The sequence below is a fragment of the Etheostoma cragini genome, chromosome 12, assembly GCF_013103735.1.
Source record: "Etheostoma cragini isolate CJK2018 chromosome 12, CSU_Ecrag_1.0, whole genome shotgun sequence".
In the NCBI taxonomy this organism is placed as follows: domain Eukaryota; kingdom Metazoa; phylum Chordata; class Actinopteri; order Perciformes; family Percidae; genus Etheostoma; species Etheostoma cragini.
The window spans coordinates 5,238,918-5,260,847 of record NC_048418.1 but is presented as its reverse complement, the minus strand read 5'-3'; the positions used below and the strand labels follow the sequence as shown (position 1 = coordinate 5,260,847).

The 21,930-nt window shown below is 41.0% G+C and overlaps 1 protein-coding gene across 4 annotated transcripts in view; it reads left to right on the top strand.

The window, feature by feature from the left end:
- Window positions 1–21,930, top strand: part of LOC117954319 (collagen alpha-2(IX) chain-like) — a 46,891-nt gene that overhangs the window by 13,784 nt on the left and 11,177 nt on the right. The window contains exons 1-14 of one of the 4 annotated variants that reach the window (XM_034888028.1): window positions 3,574–4,227; window positions 9,010–9,197; window positions 9,644–9,853; window positions 10,262–10,414; window positions 16,188–16,262; window positions 16,688–16,786; window positions 17,635–17,746; window positions 18,834–18,874; window positions 19,022–19,204; window positions 19,314–19,340; window positions 19,422–19,484; window positions 19,629–19,706; window positions 19,893–19,955; window positions 20,041–20,205. In XM_034888028.1, coding sequence (XP_034743919.1) covers window positions 3,831–4,227; window positions 9,010–9,197; window positions 9,644–9,853; window positions 10,262–10,414; window positions 16,188–16,262; window positions 16,688–16,786; window positions 17,635–17,746; window positions 18,834–18,874; window positions 19,022–19,204; window positions 19,314–19,340; window positions 19,422–19,484; window positions 19,629–19,706; window positions 19,893–19,955; window positions 20,041–20,205 — 1,854 coding nt within the window. In that variant the 5' untranslated portion in view covers window positions 3,574–3,830. Of the gene's footprint in view, window positions 1–3,573; window positions 4,228–9,009; window positions 9,198–9,643; window positions 9,854–10,261; window positions 10,415–16,187; window positions 16,263–16,687; window positions 16,787–17,628; window positions 17,747–18,833; window positions 18,875–19,021; window positions 19,205–19,313; window positions 19,341–19,421; window positions 19,485–19,628; window positions 19,707–19,892; window positions 19,956–20,040; window positions 20,206–21,930 lie in introns of those variants that run through there. The other 3 variants (XM_034888027.1, XM_034888026.1, XM_034888029.1) reach the window with 3 other exon arrangements.

The following is a 21,930-nucleotide window of genomic DNA, read 5'->3' as shown; positions in this document are numbered from 1 at the left end:
GGGGAACATTGAGCTGTTAGAGTCAGATATTGCTTCTCAGAATTGGTGGGGGCCAAAACAGATCTAAAAGTAGGATGCGTTTTGGACTTACATTTGTTGGGTGGCCAAAAGACATGACTCCAAATGAACGCTAATGCTGCTCAACTTCTACAGGCAACCGTTGGCTAACAAGCTTGCCATTGCAACTTCATGAGGTTTAATGAATACTGCTTTGAAGACATTTTTCATGCTTGAATGTAACCCATTTAATTGCTAATCATTATAGTTAGCAAAGATCCCCTCAGATCACCTCAGCTTAATAGAGCCCAGAGCAGGGTCACTGGTTGTACGTGGGATGACTTCCAAAGTGTCACTGTGATGGAGCGTCACAGTTGATCCGTGTCTCTCTTCCTGACCCCCTCCAACCTATCCTCAGCCCAACCCATTCCACACCCCCTTATCCCTTGTTAATCCATGACTAATCATGCTTCCCCCCCTGGGGGGTTCCTTGCCATTACCCTTTCTTTAAATCTTAAACCAATCATCCGCTCCATTTGAGACCACATTTCCTCCCACAACTGTTTATGTGTGATGGTGTGCTCTGACCAGCATGGCTCCCAGGGTCTGATCAAATTTCAAGATAGCATTTACAACCAACAACCCCCAGGCAAGGCAGTTACTGTTCAGTAAGAGAGAGAACAACCGAGTGGAGGGTGATATCACAGGACAAACTTAGTTGAGATATTTTGCTTTTTGGTGTGCATGAAACATGCATAGACACATGTGGATCAAGTTTAAATCCAAATGCTAAAAAACACAAAGAGAGATGATCGGGCTACCCTTCTTAGCTCTCAAAGCAGATGGTGCTGATGTCCAGAGCTGTTTCTTCCTAAAGGCGGACTATGCAGATGTACAGCAACTAGGGGACCCCCAAGTTGCAAGTTCAGCCTCAATATATTACGGGAGAAATAAAATAACATGTCTTTATTTGTAGCCACTAGCATGTAGACTTCTTTGTTCAAAACACTTTAAAATGAACCTTTGAGGTAGAGGAGCCTCATTGCTAACTTTTTTATTTTCATTTTTTGTAGGTTTAAATTGCTTGTGTCAACCTGAGTTGTTTAATTCAATCTAAGAGAGGTTTTTACGAATAGCCTGTTTTCCTCCTAAAGTGTAACAGATTGATGCATTTCCACCGATCATCTTGAAGGTTTGAACCTCACCTCCTTCATAGTTTGACAAAATAGGGCTCCCCAAACCGCATCTTGCAGAGGGCCCGCCAAAAGCTAGAAAATGCCCTGCTGGTGTCACCGTCACCATCGGGCTCCTTGCACCCATAAACCCTTGTTGCGTTCTGTGTTTGTTTCCAATATTTGGTTCAGGTTGCATTTTAACCCCAAAAAAACACCAAGTGGAAGAGGATGGAGACTCATGTTCCCAGGCGCCTTGCCACCGGAGTTTCCCTTAACATGCAGAAACAGGTAGGTAGTGTTATAATAAAGAGCCTGAACAAACACCTCCACCAAATGATCCTCAGCAGCACTCCGTCCCTCATGACGGACCTCACCAAACATTTAGAGAAGAACAATATGACTGAACAGGCGTCCCTTTGTCATCACCAACATGGGGCCTCTCACCCTCTCTCCCGGACCACTGAGCTGCAGCAGAAAGAAAATCTGACACTTTATAAATGCTTCCATTCAAACTTCTGAATGTATTTTTCATTTGTCTTCTAGTTTTAATGGATCTGCCTTTAATAGTAGAATTTAAACCAATCTGAGCCTAAGAATGAAGTCACTTTAGTCTCGTTCTGTAGCCTATTGGTGCAGGAGTAGATTGTTTTTCTTTTTTAAGCGGTAGTTAGAGTGGCTGTCATTTGTTGATTAGTGTTTGGCTTCTGTGTGAGTTGGTGAACTGGAGGGTTGTCTTGACGTTCGTCTTGTGTGGTTTATCTTGACTTAATATGAGCCAGACAGAAGTTGCCTTTTCAATTTTGGACAGAGGAAGCTAAATCATATAAATATGATAAAACATAAAAAATGGACAGAGGCTTAAAAACAGCAGCAAATGAAGGAGAAAGAGTATTATCGCCATACTGGTTGAAATCTCACTAAGATTTGTTTAAAAATGATTGCACATGCATGATACATTTTTTTTACTTTTTTATTTAACCTTTATTTAACCAGGAAGTCCCTTGAGATTGAAACCCCTTTTTCGAGGGAAACCTGGCCAAGACGGCACACCAGTTACAATATGAACAGAAATACAGCATAGACAAAATCACACCTAGAGAAAAGGAACAGGTCAAATGTGGCAGTTTAATTACATGGCATTTTGACACAGCCTTAAATTAATTTAATGGGACTAGATCATTTAGATGGAGTAAGTTTTGCAAGTTATTCCAAGACCATGGAGCAAAGATACATATGCATGGAAACTCAGAAAGTAAAAATGTATGATATTCCTATCTCGCTGTAAACATGTAAAAAAGATATTAGGATGAAAGGGCTGCACGTGTATATGAATAGACTTCAGTCCAGTTTATTTTCTCCCTTCCCTGCGATTAGACCTACCACCGGTCAATGTATCCTTTATTAGTCCCACTAGGGGACATACGCATTACTGTAAAATCAACTAGCAATAAATCCATTTTTCATAGGACTGGGTCAATTTAATTGCACTTCCAATCTCCAAACTCCAGTCTCCTCTTGTGCACAGTACAGCCTTTCTGTTTAACAAATTACAAACTTTCAACTTTTTGTCAAGTTATTTCTTTCCCACACTATTCTGAATTTGACATGTACCTGTAAAGGGTGTTTTATGTCCCATTAGCCATGAGAAGGAATGTTTTGCCCCTATGTCCTGATAAAGAATTCTCCCTGCTAATGTCTGTACAATGTTTTCTGAACTCATTTATTGTGGTTTTATATGATATTAAGTAATCTGACCACAAGCTTTATCATTAGTATGAGGCTAATTCACAAGTTCTATTACGCTACGATATTATATTGATTATTTGGACAATGATAGGATATTTGCTAATATTACAGTCTGTCATGACATGATTCCCATTTGATTCCATTCAGGGGTCTGTGATCAATATGAGATATCACGTGTCCATTTAACACAATCCTTTACATTTCTATCCACTCATAAAAATCAACAAAAACATGATTTAACAATTTTATTTTTGAGCTCTTCCAGACATTTGAATAATAAAATGAACAAATATAAAAAAAATGGTAATTTCAAAATAAAGGCTCATCTCAATATGTTCCATGTTTCAAAGCATTTTCAAAAATGCACCTTGTCCCAAATCTGTGTGTCTATGTTTAGACACACAGATTAGACTAGACAAGCGTACATGTGCCATGAGAGGTAGACCAAGAGACTACAAGTATGACCCGGTGAACACACACACACACACAGATGGGAGAGGAAGAAGAGGAAGAGGAGGATGAGGAGGAGGAGGAGTAAACTAACTAACTCTCTAATCTGCATCTGAGAAAAAGGGAGAGAAAATCTAGTCTGCTGTGTTGTACATTGCCAGAGGAGGGGGAGTTGGTAATTACACAGTGAGAGAGAAGGGGAGGGAGAGGAAAAAAAAGAGAGATGTCAGGGAGTTACAAACAGAGCAAGAGACATACACGAACGGAGAAAGGGAGAAGAGCAGAGCAAGAGGGCATAAGAAAAGATAGAAGAAGGAACAGAGAGGACAACAAGAAGCTTCAAGGCCGCCCATTGAATAATTTTCACACCACTGGACCTCCTGTTTGCACGTGTGCAGTTTTATGTAGCTGCAGTTATCAGGATCAGCTTTTTTGTACATTCGTGCAATACACAGTCAGAGGATGGGAGACTTTTGCCACACTCTGGCTCTCTTCTTCCTCTTCTCATCTACCTCACAAGCCCAGTGGTGGAGTCTCCTCTGGGCAAACCCCCAAACTAGCACCAGCACGACTCCTACTTCCATTCCTCCCATCATCACTTCTCCATCCAGCATGTCCCTAGGCCCTTCAGACACCCCAGGGACAACAAAGTGGGTAGCAACGGAGGACAGGGTGACAGAGAAAGCTCCGGAGGGTAGCACTCAGACAGAGGTGTCTGTGCTGTCCCCTTCACCAAGCCGAGGAGTATCGAGCTTTGGCAACAGCACTGCAGAACCTGGGATGTTACCTTCAGATGAGAATGCAGGAGGAGACAGCAAAGCCAGGGCACAACACAAACCACTAAAACACTGGAAGAGTGGTGAGTGTGACAGGGATGTTAAAGACTAGAGGAATTTAACAAAAATGTTATAGCATTTTTGACAAGCTCTCAGGATTGTAAATCAGAGTGGGTTGCAGTTACTACATAACCATCAATACAGATTAGATAGGTGAGATTTCCAAAGTAATTCAACCAGGAGTTCCCAACCTTTTGGCCTTGTGACCCTTTAAAAACAAGCTATTCTACATGTCTCCCCTTGTACGGCACACAGTGCATGAGTCAAACCAAAAAGTGACGTTCGCTTATATAACCTGGATGGTCCGATACTTCACTTTCCAATACCAATTCTGATACCTAAAGTTGCATATCAGCTGATACCGAGTACTGTGCCAGGGTGTCATATATTTTATTATCTTTTTACAACCGTATACTACTATCCCTGTATGAATGTGATATGATTTCTATCTTTGTTGTCGGTCTGGCTCAGGTTAAACTCTTTCTAAAACATGACCAAACACAAACAATGAAAGCCACAGAACTTTCTTTTATTATCGAGTTTGACAGTCAGTTATAATGGAAAAAGAACATAAACAAACTACTTTAACGTAGATTTAAAGTCTAAAGGCTAAAATTCTCTGTATAGTTGAAGGGAACTGCAGAGTCAGTTGACATATCTCTGTGGGTTTTTCACTACAATGGACCCTTTTTGCAATACATATAGTGATTTAATTCATTGTTAACATGACAACTCTTTACTCACAAACTTGAAGTAACCTATCCCTGGATGGAGGCAACATGCCAAGCAATGTGTTTAAATACCCCAAACATGCAGAGCTACTGTTACTGCTGAATATCTGTAAAGAAAATTATGCTTTGAACTGCCAAGCAAGTAATACATAATCATTCTCTGCCATCCTCTTTTTCAGTGTAACTTGTCCACCATATTTACTATCTTAAGATTGTCTGTCATTGGTCGTTGGTGCAGCAGTTCATGCTGCTGGGTCAGTGGTTCAGTCCCTTATTACAGTAAATTACAGCTGATTTCTTTCACGTTATCCTATTATGCACCAATGTATATCACGAATCACAACAGAAGCCCTAGTTGTTATTTCTGTAGCGTGCTGGTATGTGACACAGTTGCACTCTGCATTAAAGCTGTTAAAGTCTAAGAAATCTGGAGAGAGTGGGTCAAGCAGCAGGAAGCCTTTGTGTCACCCAGCAGGGTCAAGGTGGGTTTAAAAGGTTATACGTGGCAATGCTAAAGGGGGTTGTTCATATTGGTTTTCTAACTCTATACAAGCTGATCAAGCATCCATGTGGCCAACACGACGAGGATTAGGTTCAGGAGGAGGGAGTTGGAGTGGAAATATGTGATGTTAAATGACTGAGAGATCAGATGACTAGCATATTTTTGGAAGCTTGATTTGGTGACTGAAGCCATGAATGCTGGGGACTTAATGACTGTCATGTTGTCTTATTGACATATGCTTAAAGAACAGGCCTAGTCAATGAATGAAGGATTTACAGACTAAGAAGATGCAACTGTAATTAATTTAGAAATTAATAAATCATAAGAAATATAAAATCAGAAATGTGTTAGTATAACGTTTGTGTACAAAATGTTTGTCATTATAATGTCAATGAGGTTTAAGTATCTACTCCTGCATCACATGAGCATGGGATTTGTCCATAGAACTTCCTGGTGTCGTGCACAAGCTCGAGCATGAATGTTTAAACGAGTGTTGAAAAGGGACTTAACTTTTACCCAAGTATTTAGAATTTTTTTGAGATATTTTAGTGAGTTTTTACATTTTAGGCCTTTATTTGTGTATGACAGCTTAGACTGGAAAAGGGAGAGAGAGGGGGAATGAAATGCAGCAAAGGGCCGCTGGTCAGAGTAGAACCTGTGGCCGCTGTGTTGAGGAGTTTGTTATTATATCATATATAGGTATTTAAAAATATTATTATAGACTCTTTGGTTTACCCATTTGACCTGAAACCCTTTAACCCTTTTCCCTACAGTTACTGCTCTCTTCCTACTAGGGCAGTGTGGCTGGAAAATGTGATGAGATCAAAGTTTGTCAAGTCAAAACAATGAGCTAAAAGAGGTTTCAAGTGTATCTTTTTAGCAAAAGCTTTGTAGATTTGTTCTTTTTTATTTTATTGTTTTCCTCACTAAATTAAGTATGTTTCATTAATTTGGTTTGATAGTGAGGTGATATTTCCCCAAAACTGTGCTTCTTTCTGCCCCTTCTCAGAAAAACATATTTGACCCATATCTTAAAAATGGCTGCCGTTCTAGTCATGACTGGTAATCACCACCAGGTTGCTCCTGCAGTGCCACACCAGATTCCAACAGTGACATTGGCCATTATTTGCAAATGTGTGTCTCACAGTGTGGAGATGAAAACTCCAACCTCTGCAGTCATTGTCCACTGAACAGCATGTTGGTGTTAGCATGCGCTCACTCAGAGCACTGTATTCCTTTCTGTCATTACAGGGCACTAATGACTTCACATCTGGACTGTAGGTGTGACAGCTTAGGCGTGTTTGTGTGTGTGTTTCAATAGTGGTTGTGTGAGTGGTCCACAGAACACACACATTCCTTAAACCCTCTAATCAGGTGGTCTTCCAGTTGGTCTGGCTGATGAATTAGAGACTCCCAAATGTTTGGGTTTGTGAGTGTTCATGTGGGTGAGATGTGGGTGAGATGTGGGTGAGATGTGTGCAATGTATGCAGATGCATTTCCATCTGTGCTTGTGTGTGTGTGTGTGTGTGTGTGTGTGTGTGTGTGTGTGTGTGTGTGTGTATGCCAGAGATATAGGTAGCAGGGGTGATCCTGGCTGGAATGCTGAGGTGAGAGTTAGTCACCACGGGAGCTGGACTCTTTAGTGGGGGGAATCAAGGGAATGTGAAGCCATCCCTTCACATTCACACTAAATACTCTAATTGCCAGCCTTAGTGTGTGCCTTTTTGTTTTGGAGGATTATGTCAATGCGAGGAAGAGCAGTGAGGCGTAGGCAGTGAGTCTGGATCAAATCGGTTCATATTAAAGCCATGTCAAGATGATTCTGGTATCTCTCCTCTTTAATCTAACTAGTGAACTACAGTGCCCATTCAAAATGTGCCTGTTTAGAACGGGCCGATTGCGTGCATTTGGTATTGCTAATTGTTGAAAAGACAGTTTTTAATATCCAATATCAACTACTGTCCAAATTAATTCTCCAAAATCCCAACCCCAAGTTCATTGGGTACCCAGGAAAGTAGATTGGATGAACGGTCAACGAGATATTTCAAGGATAGATGGACAGACACACCGGTACACACACCGCTTTATTAGAGAGATGTATTGTATGAAACAGCAACACATAGGTAACAGACAAAGGAGGTCAATTTGAACCAGGGTTCAGACATCTGCCGGAACAGCTTCTGTGCATCTCCGACATGAGCGTAATTCACGCGCGGAATGGGGGGGGTTAACCCCCCCCGTTCCGCGCCATTGGCCAGTTGTGAATAATCAAAACTGGCCAGTTTAACCCCACGTCCTCATTGTTTTTCAAGAAAGGGTGCGACTCATGGGCGTTCATGAGTGCATTTAGTATGCAGAAAAGTTGTTATGGATCCCACGTAAACTCAAGGGAAGTCCCGCCCTACGAAGCAGCCCAATTGGTTGGGGTTAAGCGTTGACCTTGAGTGGTTGAGGTTAGGGTAGCTTATTGGTCAGGGGATAGGACTTACACACATCGTGTTCCGTGACCTTGTGTAAGAATCAATGCCTGGCCAATGGTAGCGTGTGAATTGAGTGTATATTGAAGGGCCGGCCCCTCCTAGAAGTTGCGTGGGTTCCATAATAACAAAAAGTCTAAGGTCTGTGCTTCTTTTCCTGGAACTCATATTTGTTTTAGAGGACTTTTTGCAATAAATCCATACTCTTAGAGCCTATATTGACAGTCTTTTGTCAATTTTTTTATTTGTTTTCAGCCCTATTATTTGCGTTAGCTGTGATGCTGAAGCAGTTTTAGCTTTCCCATGACGCTTTTGAAAGTTTTTGACCAACCAGAAGAGTTTCTTTCAGGGACCGTGAAATGAAGTCGGAAAAGTACAACTACCGACTCACAATGCAGCAATGTTTTTTTACAGAGAACCATGGAATTAAATACAGTTAAATAATAGTGTGACTATCAAATGTCTGAAGATAAATATCAATTTTACTGATACATTAAAAATGTGGTGCAAAATGAATGACTTATGCCATTCAACTGAACTTGTTGAGATATGTAGAGCATGATGTCTTGCTATGGCTCTTAAAACTAATGTGAATCAGCCAATTTGGGCATTCATGTCCCAGGACCTCCTTGAATAGTTGGTGTCAACGTCCGTGTTTTGGTACAGTTGGGTTTTACATCTGATGCAAACTGAACAAATGAACTGTACTGACCATGTTTTCAAGTGCATTTGGGCATGGATGTGTTAACACTTAACAAACAAGCAGGACTTTGTTGGCCAACTTCAGGATCCGGTGCCAGGTCCCTGATTTAAAAGTCCCCTTACGGCCTCATATTCCATTATATTTTTATACTTTGAAGTGTCACATGTATTTCCTGCACACAAACAAAGGTATTTAAAAAAAAATCTGAATCTAGAAACTAAAGTGTTTTGAAAAGGCCCATTCTGAGCCAGGAATTTTAGTATAGTTTTAGTATATAGTAGGAAGTATAGTTGACTTACAAGTGGATGTTTCAGTCACTATAAAACATGTTACACCTGTTACTTTTTTTGTTTCTATGTACACACATTTCCATTGTGTCTGTTTCTGTCAGAGCGAGGCTCAGGAGGTCTTCTGGACTTGACGGAGTTAATTGGCGTTCCACTCCCTCCCTCCGTCTCCTTCACTCCTGGCTATCAGGGCTTCCCAGCGTATAAATTTGATCCTGAAGCCAACATCGGCCGGCACACCAAGACCTTTGTGCCAGGGTCCTTCTACAGGGACTTTGCCATCATTGTCACGGTAATGCCAGATGATTTAGCACTTTGTCCTTTTAAACACCATTCATACTGTAAAGGGGTCAATACAGGGGTTGAGATACACTATCAGATTTCATCTTAGTTACTATAGAGTACACCATAATAAAATATGCGATTTACATGGCTTTCATTCTATGCTAGAGAACAATCTTTATGGTCAGCTTAAAGCCATGTTGCCACCTTGTGGAATATTTAAGATAAAGCAATCCTTCATGTCCAGATGCAAAATTAAAAAAACAAATGTTAATGCTTTAGATCTGTAAATGTATTCTATGATACCCATTTTTTTGTAGTGGAACTTTTGTGGCTCTTAGTATTGCACATTACTGTATGTATATGCTTATAGTATGACTGTAATATTCACAAAATCAAAGCAGGATTCCAAAGCCCTAATCTTTAGTAACGCTATGTCTTTTGCCCTGAGTCAAGGTGCGTCCAGCCACTCAGAGAGGAGGCGTGCTCTTTGCCATCACAGACACCCATCAGAAGGTGGTGGAGCTGGGTTTGGCCCTTACTCCAGTGCGTGGGGGCCTCCAAAGCATCTTACTATACTACACTGACAGAGAGCAAGCTTCCCACAGCCACAAGGCTGCTTCTTTTAGTGTCCCAGACATGACCGACCAGTGGACACGATTCACGGTGAGCATTGTGTTCTGTATATGTTACATGACAAATTATAAAATTAGAGAGATGTATTCAGCTGATGCAGACCTTTTATTAAAGACACAATTGCTCCAACTCAGCTGCAAATCAGTAAAATGTGCATTGAACTTATTCTTAGCATTTTTATTATTTTTGATAGCGATTGGGTTTGAACCTATGAGGGTCTGTGGAAATATATCTGTTGCATAGACTGACATTAGGAAAGAGAGAAGTGAAAGGAAAATGTATCTCAAAGAAGGAACACAAATAAGGACATTAAATCTTTTTAAATTCTTGAATCTTCACCAATCGGTTAAAAAAAATTTAATTTGAACTTTAGTAAAAACAATGGAATGTCATCATGACAAAACCTTCCAATAATAGTCTCTTTGATCGGTCTATCAGGTGGTGGTTGAGCATGACGAGGTGCGTCTCTTCATGGACTGTGGCAATGGTGAGAGGACAACTTTCAATCGGAGACCAGAAAGACTCAACTTCACGCAGAATTCAGGCATTTTTGTAGCTAATGCAGGAAACACCGGACTTGACAAGTTTGTGGTAAGTGAAGAAATCCTCTAAATGTAACTGTCTCTGTGGATGTGTTTTGAAGGACAAGTAGGGTTCCTCTGCAAAAAAAGGCAAAAAGAAGGAGAAAGATTGAGACTGACTGCCTGCGTCAAAGTCAGTGTACTGTTTGTCTGGGCAGTCGGCCTTAGGAGTACATTTGTATTGTGCGGATGTGTGTGCTTGTGTGTTCTGGTCTCTCATTACCATGTAAAAAAGCTGAAATGTCATCTTCCCTCCATCCATCTCCTCTGGAAGATTCACAGCATTGAGCTTACTGAAATAATTAATGTTTGGATGTAACCAACGTTTTTCCAAAAAAAGACTATTCAGGCCTTTCAACCATTAAAATGACAAATGAAAGCTAACAAAAAGCTGCTGGTTAATGTTTTTACCATTGTAAATCAAGTGGTATTATCTCCCATCTCCCGCTCTATTGTCCCCTCACTCACAAACAAGACCCCAAGGTATTTGAACTCCTTCACTTGGAGTAAGGACTCACTCCCCATCTGGAAAAGACACTCCATCGGTTTCTTGCTGGGAACAATGTCCTCAGATTTAGAGGTGCTGATCTTCATCCCAGCCGCGTCACACTCGGCTGCGAACCGAGCCATTGAGTGCCGAAGGTCACAGGCTGATGATGCCATCAAGGCCACATCATCTGCAAAGAATAGTGATGAGATGCCCAGCCCACCAAACTGCAACCCCTCCCCACCCCAACTACGCCTTGACATCCTGTCCATGAATATTACACACAGGACTGGTGACAAAGCACAGCCCTGGTGGAGGCCAACCCTGAAACCAGTCTGACTTACTGCCGAGAACCCGGACACAGCTCTTGCGTCTTGGTATACTTTTATACCCCTTTAGTTTTGGCATACGGAGATTAAATGGTCCTGAGAAGGGACCCCCTCACCCCATACTCCTGCAGCACCTCCCACAGTATCTCCCGGGCAGTGGTGGGCTGTAAGGGCCATCAGGGCCTTCTCTCCTGGCCCTGTGAAAATCAAAAATCGATTCACAATTAAATTAATTTGTGTCCAAAAATCAATTACTTTGTCAGTACGTTACGATTATATTTCCAGAAAGAATATGGTAGCTAGATCTTCAATGTCATCTAAACGCATCACAGCTCCGTAGAACAGCACTAGTAGGATTGCTAGCCCTTCATTGAAGCTGCCATTTCCCATTTGATTATAACTTTGAGTGACGTGTGTATCAGCGAATCACATTTGTATGTGTAGTGACATAACGCCCAAGGGGATCAGCGTTGTGTCGGCACTAGCCCCCGCTGATGTCATCAAAGCTTGAACCTTTTAGCGGGTTATGAGTGAACCAGAGTGAACTAGCTATAACCGCTACCTTCACACCTCCTAACGGTCTGTTTCCGAGCTCCTTCATGTGCCTTTTTCAAGGCGCTCGTTTGGAGAGAAGAAAGAAATTATTTTTAGAGGAAGACCTACACCTGAGCTGGTTGAGCCGACCAAGGCTGGCCAAGGTTTTGTCCGGTACTTCACTGAGGGTAACTACGGCCGCTATGACTGGCTACCAGCTAGCACCATCCAGCGGAACAAGCTATTTTGCTGGCCGAGTTCACTTTTTAATACCAGTCAGGGAACATGGAACACCACGGGTTTTAACAGGCTTATTAGCTTCACCGAGGCAGCTAGCAAACATCAGGTATCCGAGCGACACTTCACGATGGTGGGACATTTGAAGACCTTTGGTGAGTCCTGGGTGGATTGTCAACTGGATGAGCAGCGGAGACGAGAGACAAGAGAGGATGAGAGAGTGAGAAAAAACGGGAACATCTGGAAGAATTCAAAATGATCTCAGAAGTGCTGTTGCTGAGGTGCCAAATGATGCCATCAAAAAAAGAGGGTTTTAATTTACAAGTAATGGGTGAGTGTTACTTCTTACAGTTAAGGAGAGATAAAGTTATTGCGGTATTTTATACATTTGTGTTGCTATGGTTTGGGTATAGATGGTGATGCTGTGTTGGTGTGCTGAAAGATGTTTAATGCGTGTGCTGTGTGGTTGTTCGATTTTTTTTGGTGTGGGGGGGGGGGGTTGGAGGTCTTTACAGAAGGCCCTGACTGAAAGCCCACGGTACGCTACTGCTCCCGGGGGACCCGGTCTTACGCCTTCTCCAGATCCACAAAACACCTCAGGGGTCGACATAAATGTCAAATGAACCATGGTTCAGCAACTAATGTACTATTTTCAGCTCAAATTTGATGAGAAACTCATTATGTCAAATCATTTAAAATTTGAAAAAAAATCTTGAAAGAACAACCACCTTCAAAGTAATTACCACTGATGATGCCTCCAACCCATGCACCTTTTCACTGAGCATCGCCAGGCCAAAGTGCTCAAAGGGAAATTGGATGCCTTTTTCAAGGCTATAATCAATATCCAACACAGTCTGCATCAGGAGGCAGAGGGGTATAAACGGGGTCAAAATGCCATGACCACCCCCAGTACTACTTCCTGCGCTGGCTGTGTTACAGATTTTACTGGATAGAACTATTAAGATCAGAGAGAGAGGGGGGAGGAAGAAGGGAGGAAAGAATAGAGAGGGTGGAGAAGGAAGGGAGAGGGGTGAGATGTGGATGGGAGGAGAGGATGCGGGAGGCAGACGAGGAAATCAGAGACATCAACAAGGCTTAGTTGTGGTCAGATCAAGGGCTTAACTCAGGCCTTTGATTCTGCTGCCATGTCAGCTATGATGGTTTTAGCTTCCCTCCCATTCAAAGGGAATGACGGCATACTGTATATTCTTCAAGACAAATCGATCTCCCAAAGCCCATGACGTCCTCAAATCTTGTCTTTTGTCCACAACTCAAAGATCGAAGTTAAAACTTACTACACCATCAGTTTACTGTCATAGTGGAGTAAAGAAATAAAGAAATAGAAGAAGAAAAAATTACATATATGAAGCTGGAATCAGAGATTTTAACTTATTTCTTAAAAGAATTACTAAGAGTGATTATCACAATAGTTGCTAATTAATTTAACAGTTGACAACGAATCTTTGCAGCGCTAACTGACAGTATCCCTGGAACCGCTGTGAGTCCATTTTCAACTCATTGACACTCACAAAAGATAAATACAAGCTGCTAGTCCCTTGTTGCCATGGTGATGGACATGGCCATTCCCACTTTATTCTGCTTTGTTCAGTGTTCCTGACTTTCTGAACGGGTTATCTGAAGCATGACGACAGAATATGTGCATGCTCACCATCAGTCATATCCAGTCGGAAATATCTGGGTCACATTGTTTGTGTGTGTGTGTGTGTGTGTTTGTGTGTGTGTCTGGTTTGTTGTCTTGTGTTTCAAAGAAGAGCAGTCATGGCATGGGGCCCTTTTTAATCAGCATGTATTTGCACGAATGTTGTGAACTGGCATCTCTCTCCATGTTCCCATCGAACTGTATAAACCTGCATGATTGCCACCATGCTGCGAGTTTGAGTGTTGTGCATGTGTCTGTGTGTGCGTGTGTGTGTGCGTCTTTCGAAATCTTGTCTCCATGGTGATATCAGCAAGTGGACGGTACATCATTGTGTGTGTAGTGCTTCTCTATTTTAGAGAGAGCGAGAAAGAGGCTGCAACACTACCAACTACTAATAAAACAAGTCGAATTTAAAGTGTCGGGTTGGCAACAAAGGCTTGGCATGGGGCACATTCCTCAGTTTGAGGACCCCTGCTTTCGATATATGTTCCTGATATATGGACTGTTTTTTTGTTTTTTTACTTTCTTAGACAATACTATTGCTTCAAAATGCACTTGTATTTACGCAGAATCTAGAGAATTTAGTTGGTTAGTCATGATGATGAGGCCTTTAAATGAAAGATCCACCTAAAATCATTTATTTTTCAAAACGTTGGCCTGTTTAAGTGTGGAACTGACCAGTGAACTACGAGAATATTTCAGAAACTCCCAAACATGAGGCTCCAGTTTGATAATAATGCAGACATATTCAGAGAAATCCATTACTAAAGATGAAATCCTACCATTGGTCTGGGAATCGGAGCAGCGGTGGCCGAATTACACTGTTGTGACGAAAAGAGAGCTGTTCCAGAAGGACAAAGATCTCGATCTACTGGTGGTGTTTGTTCCTACTCTCAACTATGGTCATGAGGGCTGGGTCATGACCGAAAGAACGAGATCCAGGGTATAAGCGGCCAAAATTCCCCAGGAGGGGGGCTGGCGTCTCCCTTAGAGATGGGGTGAGAAGCTCAGTCATCTGAGAGGAGCTCGGAGTTGAGCCGATGCTCCTTCGTGTCAAAAAGAGCCAGTTGAGGTGGTTCGGGCATCTGGTAAGGATGCCTCCTGGGAGCCTCCCTAGGGAGGTGTTCCAGGCTCGTTCAGCTGGGAGGAGGCCTCGGGGAAGACCCAGGACTAGGTGGAGAGATTACATCTCTAACCTGGCCTGGGAACGCCTTGGGATCCCCCACTCGGAGTTGATTGCGGTCCCCTGCTGGAGCTCCTGCCCCCGCAACCTGATACCAGATGAGCGGATGGAGATGGATGGATGGATGGATGGATGGATGGATGGAGAATCATACCAATTTATCCCTGACAGCAGCAATAGGATGACTCTTATTTTGACTGCAACATCTCCTTGTTTTGCATTCTGACTACCTAAGTAGATGCAGACAAGGGAGTTGTGAACATCACAGATTAAAGATTTTTTATAACAGTGTAAGAGAATTGGAGAAAACACATTTTCTTAAAGCTCTTTGTAGTTTTTTATAGTAATTTGTGATTAGTCAAGTTATATTTTATGTTAGATATTTTTGTGTCATAAGTCCTGGTTGACTCTGTTATATTGAGTGTGTTTGTATGCCCACTACTATCCCGAAAACACGATCAAAGTTTTGGAGTATCCTCCTATTTATGTATTTGGGCATGTACACTCCGTATCCGGGTTTAAGAATGCTAAATATGATGGACCAAGGTAAGATGCCAAACCTGAATGCTAATGTGCACGTTGACGTTCTCATTGTCTTGCAGCAACGATCGCTTCGATCATTGTACAAACAAAAGCTTACTCCAGTCAATTATACAGTCACTTTAAACCGGTCTTCCTCACTAGGATCGATTTTAAGATCTTCTTACTCGTCTTCAAGACTTTAAATGGTTTGGCCCTTTGTATGTGAAAGCTGAACTTTTACATTGCTATTCACCAGTCAGAATATTGAGGTCAACCAACCGCTTTCTTTTGGATGTACCAAAAGCTAGGCTTAAAAAGTGGCTTTTGTGCTGGGTGCTCCCATCCTCTGGAATAGCCTTCCAATGAACACAGTATTTGAGGTGCAGACTATATATCCTTTTAGGTCCCTGACACACACACACCTTTTTACTCTGGCCTTCGATCCTAGCTTAGTCTGGGCTTTAAATCTCTTAATGTGTTTTGTTGTTTTATGTTGTTTTTAACAATGTATTTTATGTGCTAATTTTTGTATTTGATATGTTACCTTGTTCAGCACATTTGTCAACCACAGTTGTTTTAATGTGCTATGTAAATATATTTGACAATGACATTTGACATGCATATATGCACACACATAACTCATTCACTATGAATACCAAGATTAACACTTTATTTAATCACAAGGAAACTTGCTGTAGGAAATAAGATGATAGTCACACTGAGAGATACCTGCATAACCGAGGTGTTTAGATGATTTAAAGAATGTTTCCTAATTCTCTCTCTCTCTCTCTCTCTCGCTCTCTCTCTCTCTCTCTCTCTCTCTCTCTCCAGGGATCCATTCAGCAGTTGGTGATTAAAGATGATCCCAGAGCAGCTGAGGAGCAGTGTGAAGACGATGATCCTTATGTGAGATACACATATAAACATAGTAGATGTTGAGACAAAAAAACTCACAATTTAGAACTATTTAAAACACAGGAGTTTTTATTATTATTTATTATATAATGGTTTACAATTTTGTACAAGTATCATACACATGAATCAATAATACCCCCTGGCAGTCAAAGGATTTTACTGAGTGAATTCCTAAGTAATCTTTCATTAAACGTAACACCTTGGCAAACGTTCTTGGGAAAGAAAATCCCAAACTTAAGGTTTTCAATTGAATATCCTTTCCTCCTCTCGTTTTATTTCCTCAACTACTTTCTTTTATTTGTTTTATTGTTTGTAGCGATATACAATTGGAAAAACATTATACACTACATAATCATTGGTTGACATAATCACTCTCTATAACCATGTTTTCCCAAACCAACCGGTTGTTGATAAAGGCCTCAGGCTACACCAGTGGAGATGATGCTTTGGATGACAGAGAGACAGAAGAGGAAATGATGAAGAACACACATGAGAAAAAACATGACACAGTACAGGTATGTTGGCAAGAACCCTAAAACAGCACTCCTCTGTTTGTGTGTGTGTGTGTGTGTCTCTGTGTCTGTGTGTCTGTGTGTGTGTCTGTGTGTTTATTCTCCGTTCCGGTACCAACTTTCATTCTCCCACAACCAGGAAGTCAGTCTGACCCTAAACATCCCATGTTCAACATTGACTTTGAAGCTTCAAAGGAAACTGTCCTTTAGAAGCTGAATAACTGTTAGATATTAAAGTCCTGGTTGATGCTTTCTTGTCTTCACTTTCATCAGCAATAGTGCCCACAAATAGGATACATTTTTTGCACATTGCAAGTTACTCAAGTTTTTTCATTTTGAAGGATTCTTTGACCATGTGTTCATCTCTGATTGAATCTCACTTTTAGTGAATCAATCAGCTCACTAATTGAACACAACACTGTTATTATTTTGAAGATGCCCCTTTCAATTACAGATTCAGTCACACAGAATGAGAAGCATGCATGTCAGGACTGATTGGTCTGTTGGTTTTCCATGACTTTACAACACTTACTAGTAACTAATTTGCCATGTAGAAATATCACTTCAACCAATACATATGATTTGTGAGGTTTGTGATGTCGGACCGCTATTATTTTGGACACAACTGTACTTTAATAGTGGATGAGCAAATTTCATTAAACTTGCAACAGATGTGATGGTTTTTCATCCTCTGAATCTTCTTTTAGCATCAAGGTTACGCCATAATCGATGGTTGTTCATGAGCCCGTATACAGTATTTGCATAGCAAAATCATGCTTCTCACGGGAAGAATCATTTTAATTTGGGTGACCTATTGACCTGCTCGTCTTCTTGATTTCTCTGAGGAGGAGGAGGACAGTGTTCCAGTCAGAGCTCCGCCCACTGAGGTGCCAGAGCTGGAGCTTGATGAGTACTCCGGTCGCCAGACCCCAACTGAGGCCAGTGAAGAGATGCTGATGAGAGGTCAGAGTTAACTTCAATGTACAGTATTCATGTTGTTAAAGTGCCTTGTGACCATGTATAGTATGTATAAGAAACTCGCTGTACTGAACTTACAGTTTCTTGGCTGTTAGGATGTTGTACTCAATGATCAACATTAAAGGAAAAAACAATTTTAAGGGAAGATTCGCTGATGTTTTCATTAGCCACCTCAACAGGGGCAGTGGTGGCCTAAAGCTTAGAAAAGCAAGCTTTTGATACCCAAACTAGCATCAAATACGTTGGTTGGAGAAATGAAAGAGTTAGTTCTTCTTTTGTCCTTTCTCAGTGTTAGGAAATTGTCTGTAATGTACGGAATTGTTGTGATCTGTGCCGCTGTCTTGGCCAGGACTCCCTTGAAAAAGAGATTAGTAATCTCAATGGGATTTTCCTGGTTAAATAAAGGTTAAATAAAAAAAAATAAAAAAAGGAAGGCACATTACAGCTCCAGAAATGCTACTTAAAGATCATCGTCCTGGGTGGCCAGGTAGCTCAGTTGGTAGAGCAGGTGCCCATATGTAGAGGTTTTTTCCTCGACGCAGCAGGCACGACTCCGACCTGCTGCGTGTTCTTCCCCCTCTCTCTCTCCTTTCAAGTCTTCAGCTGTCCTTTCAAAACAGCGGCCAAAAGTGCCCAAAGAAATTATCATCGTCGTATGGTTCCAGGCGTGAATGTTTGTGAATTTGTAATTGATGCCTGGAAAAGAGAGCATACTTGTTTAGTGAATCTACTGTGCACTAGTTAAATAAAGAGCAGGAACCTAGAGATGTAATTATATTCTGATAGGACCAGATTAGGGAATTTGTTAAAGCAGCAACAGATGTAGCAAAAAAGCATGAATATAAATATATAGATAATACTCTGTCATGAATATAATTAAGACTACAACAGCAAATACTTAAAGCATTATACTCTATGTGTTTTTTAGTGTGGGTCTTTGATTGTCACCATGCTGTTACGGTAAAATTGTCTATGTCATGCTCATCAAGTGGCCGGTTACAGTTATGGGCGGTGTTATCCCAAGGGAATATGATTGGTCAAACTGGTTGATGATGTCTTATGCTGTGTACAGGGCCACCCCGCACAGAGGAGCCAGGGGAGAGATCAGGAGATGTAAGTTCAGACGTGGACTTTCTTGCCTTTCTTTCTCTTTTTGCTGTCAAACATAATGACATATTGGAAATATTCTGCCCGATAGCATCTTTCTGTTACAGTGTGTGTTTTTTACATACCCAACTTCTTTGTAATTCAAATTTCCAGGGTCATGTCAGGCATGGGTTAAAAGGAGACCGTGGAGATCCTGGACCTAGAGGTCTACCTGGCCCACCTGGTCATCCAGGCCCCACCCCCCTACCTGGGAAAGCTCAGCCTGGACCAAGAGGCACACAAGGACCACAAGGGATCCCTGGATCCCCAGGACTGCCAGGGAAAGATGGACAGCCGGTGTGTACGCAAACAAGATAGTGTGTGTGTGTGTGTGTGTTGCCACTGTTTTATAGAATTGAGTTCATGAGATTTAACAATGATCCTAAATCCTTCTCTGTCTTCAAAGGGAATCAAGGGGGATAAAGGAGATCCAGTAAGTTTGTAACGTCTTCTTCTGTCTTCTTTGCTATGCTTTATATCACGTGTAATACCTCATCTATGTTTTTACATCCAGGGTCAGAGAGGATCTCAGGGATTTCCAGGTTTGGGTGGAGAAGCTGGAGCTAAAGGAGAAAAGGTGCTGCCAAAGCACACAAGTTGCAATTAATTACTTATCACGAGTCATAATTCAAAGTCCCTTTTTATTCTATTTCACCAAATGTACTGTAAAAGACAGATCTGATCATCCTATCCTCTTTCCTCTTCCCTTCCTTCTATACAGGGAGAAGCAGGAGTTGGTGCACCAGGCCCTCCCGGCCTCCCTGGGCCTCCTGGACCCCCCAGATCACGTAGTGTACCGGTGAGTAATACGTTTTATGCTTTCCCTGTCTTTTTGCTCTACACATAACATGTACTTGTAGTATTATTCAGTTTTTTTTGTGATGAAATCAGCATGAAGTAAGTGTACAGTAGATAAGGGTCAAGCCTAGTTGGTAACCTCAGTATGTACAGTATGTGTTAGACTGTGTGTTTATCTGTGTGATAGTATGGAGCAGATGCCCTAGGTTCTGGGTTTGAAGACCTGGACAGCGACACTGAATTCATCAGGGTAAGAAAAAGGCAGCAGAGATAGACAAGACGGTCTCAGAGTTTAATCTGCACAGTTGAAATAACAGAAATTCTTTTTTCATCAGGGTCTTCCTGGTCCACCAGGGCCTCCAGGACCTCCAGGACGTCCTGCTGCTGGTGGTACTAGAAACCTGTCATCATCTGAAACAGCTGAAGGCCTTTCTTCAGGGCTTGCTGGACCACCAGGTACACCTGGCAAAGACGGGCTCCCAGGCACTCCAGGAATACCAGTAAGTTACTGGGATAAAAGACATACAAAAGACAAACTATTCAACTTTCAGTTAAATTTAGTTGTTAGCCTGAGAGGCAAGTTATCTTTTTTCATCATCTGTGAAATAGATGGGAAAAGGGTTTTTGGCCGGTGAATTTATAATAATTTTTTTTGTTCACAAAAGAGGCCACAAGAGGCTGAGGTGCAACAATACCCCATGTTCCAGCACCGATTACTCAAAGCTACAATGCGTAGTTTCTGTCTCCCCCATGAGGAATTATAAGTTATCATGTTGGCGTGTCCACAGGATCCATTCTTCGGTGATTGCGCACCCTCATCCTTTTCCACACAGCTGCTAGTGGCCAAGGAGGACATGGAGGATTAAAAAATAAATAAAAATTATGATTATAATATGATGTAGGTTGCTTCAAAATAAAAAAAGAAAAGAAAAATGAAGTCCTTTTAAACAAATAAGGGCATGTACCTTTTCACATATCAGCTGTAAATCAAGTGCTTTAAATAATGTAAATAGTCCGTTTTTATGACACTATAATTGACCATTTCCTTTAGACAACCTTAGGTTTAAACTAAACAACATGAAGTTCTTATTCAAGTTCATCTATTTTTATAGCTTTAGTTACTTTGAATATTCATATTAATTATACAAAATATTATGAATAATCTAAGATGTATTAAAGTGGATAAAGAGGAGACTTTGTTGATCCGGTGATGAAATTCACACGCTAGCTGCCAAGTCAAATTTCCATTGTTATTTTGTTGCAATTAACTCAAAATTACTGCAAAAGTAGTGTAACACATTACAATTCAGAGACAGTACTATTGTATTATGACTAATTGCTCTCAAATGACAGTAACTTGTAATATATTATGTATAACGTTTTGGAAGTAACTTCCCCAACACTGCTCACTAAAGCTTTAAATACGTTTCTAGCCAGAATAAAGACATGACAGTAATGTTACATTAACTTGTTATCACACAATATATGTAGGTTACCTATTGTTTAGAGTGGTGCCGTTCAGCCTCTTTTGGCTGAAATGAGTATTACAACAACAAATAAACAAAAATTCTGGCAAAACACTTTTTCACCTGTTTTGTAGATGAAAAAATAATTAAATAATTTAGGAATATTTATTAAGGGTAATAAACACAGTGAAGAAAACAATTCACATCAGACCTCTCACTCACTTGCCTCTCGGGGCATCCGCACATAAGACCTAAAGACCTGTTTGTTTGTTTTCATTGCACATAATTTGCCACAGAACGGTACAGAAGCACTATTATATGACTTATTCACGTAGAGACAGGCAGATGCTAAGTATAGGACCTACAGACCAGTGATCAATCAGACTTTAAGTACACCGTTTTACAAACAAGAGATCTAAGAAATGCTGTTGCAAAAAATGATCCATCTCAATAAAAATAATGTTGGATGGCAGACAATAAATACTTTCAATATTCACACAGTTTGAATTCCATTTTGCATTAAAAAAAATTGAATACTGTAAAATATGTATATGTTGTAGCATGCCTTGTAAGATTTGCTACCTCATCAATTACGTTATTATTTTGCTAATACTGTCTTTACCTTAACGTTTTACTAGCTGTGTTGTATTGTCATTGAATATTGTCTTTCTTTCTTGTTCTCTACCTTCCCTTCTATTTCCAATCCAAAATCACCTTCAGTTTGTGTGTCTTCTTTAATCATATTGTAGTGATCAATAT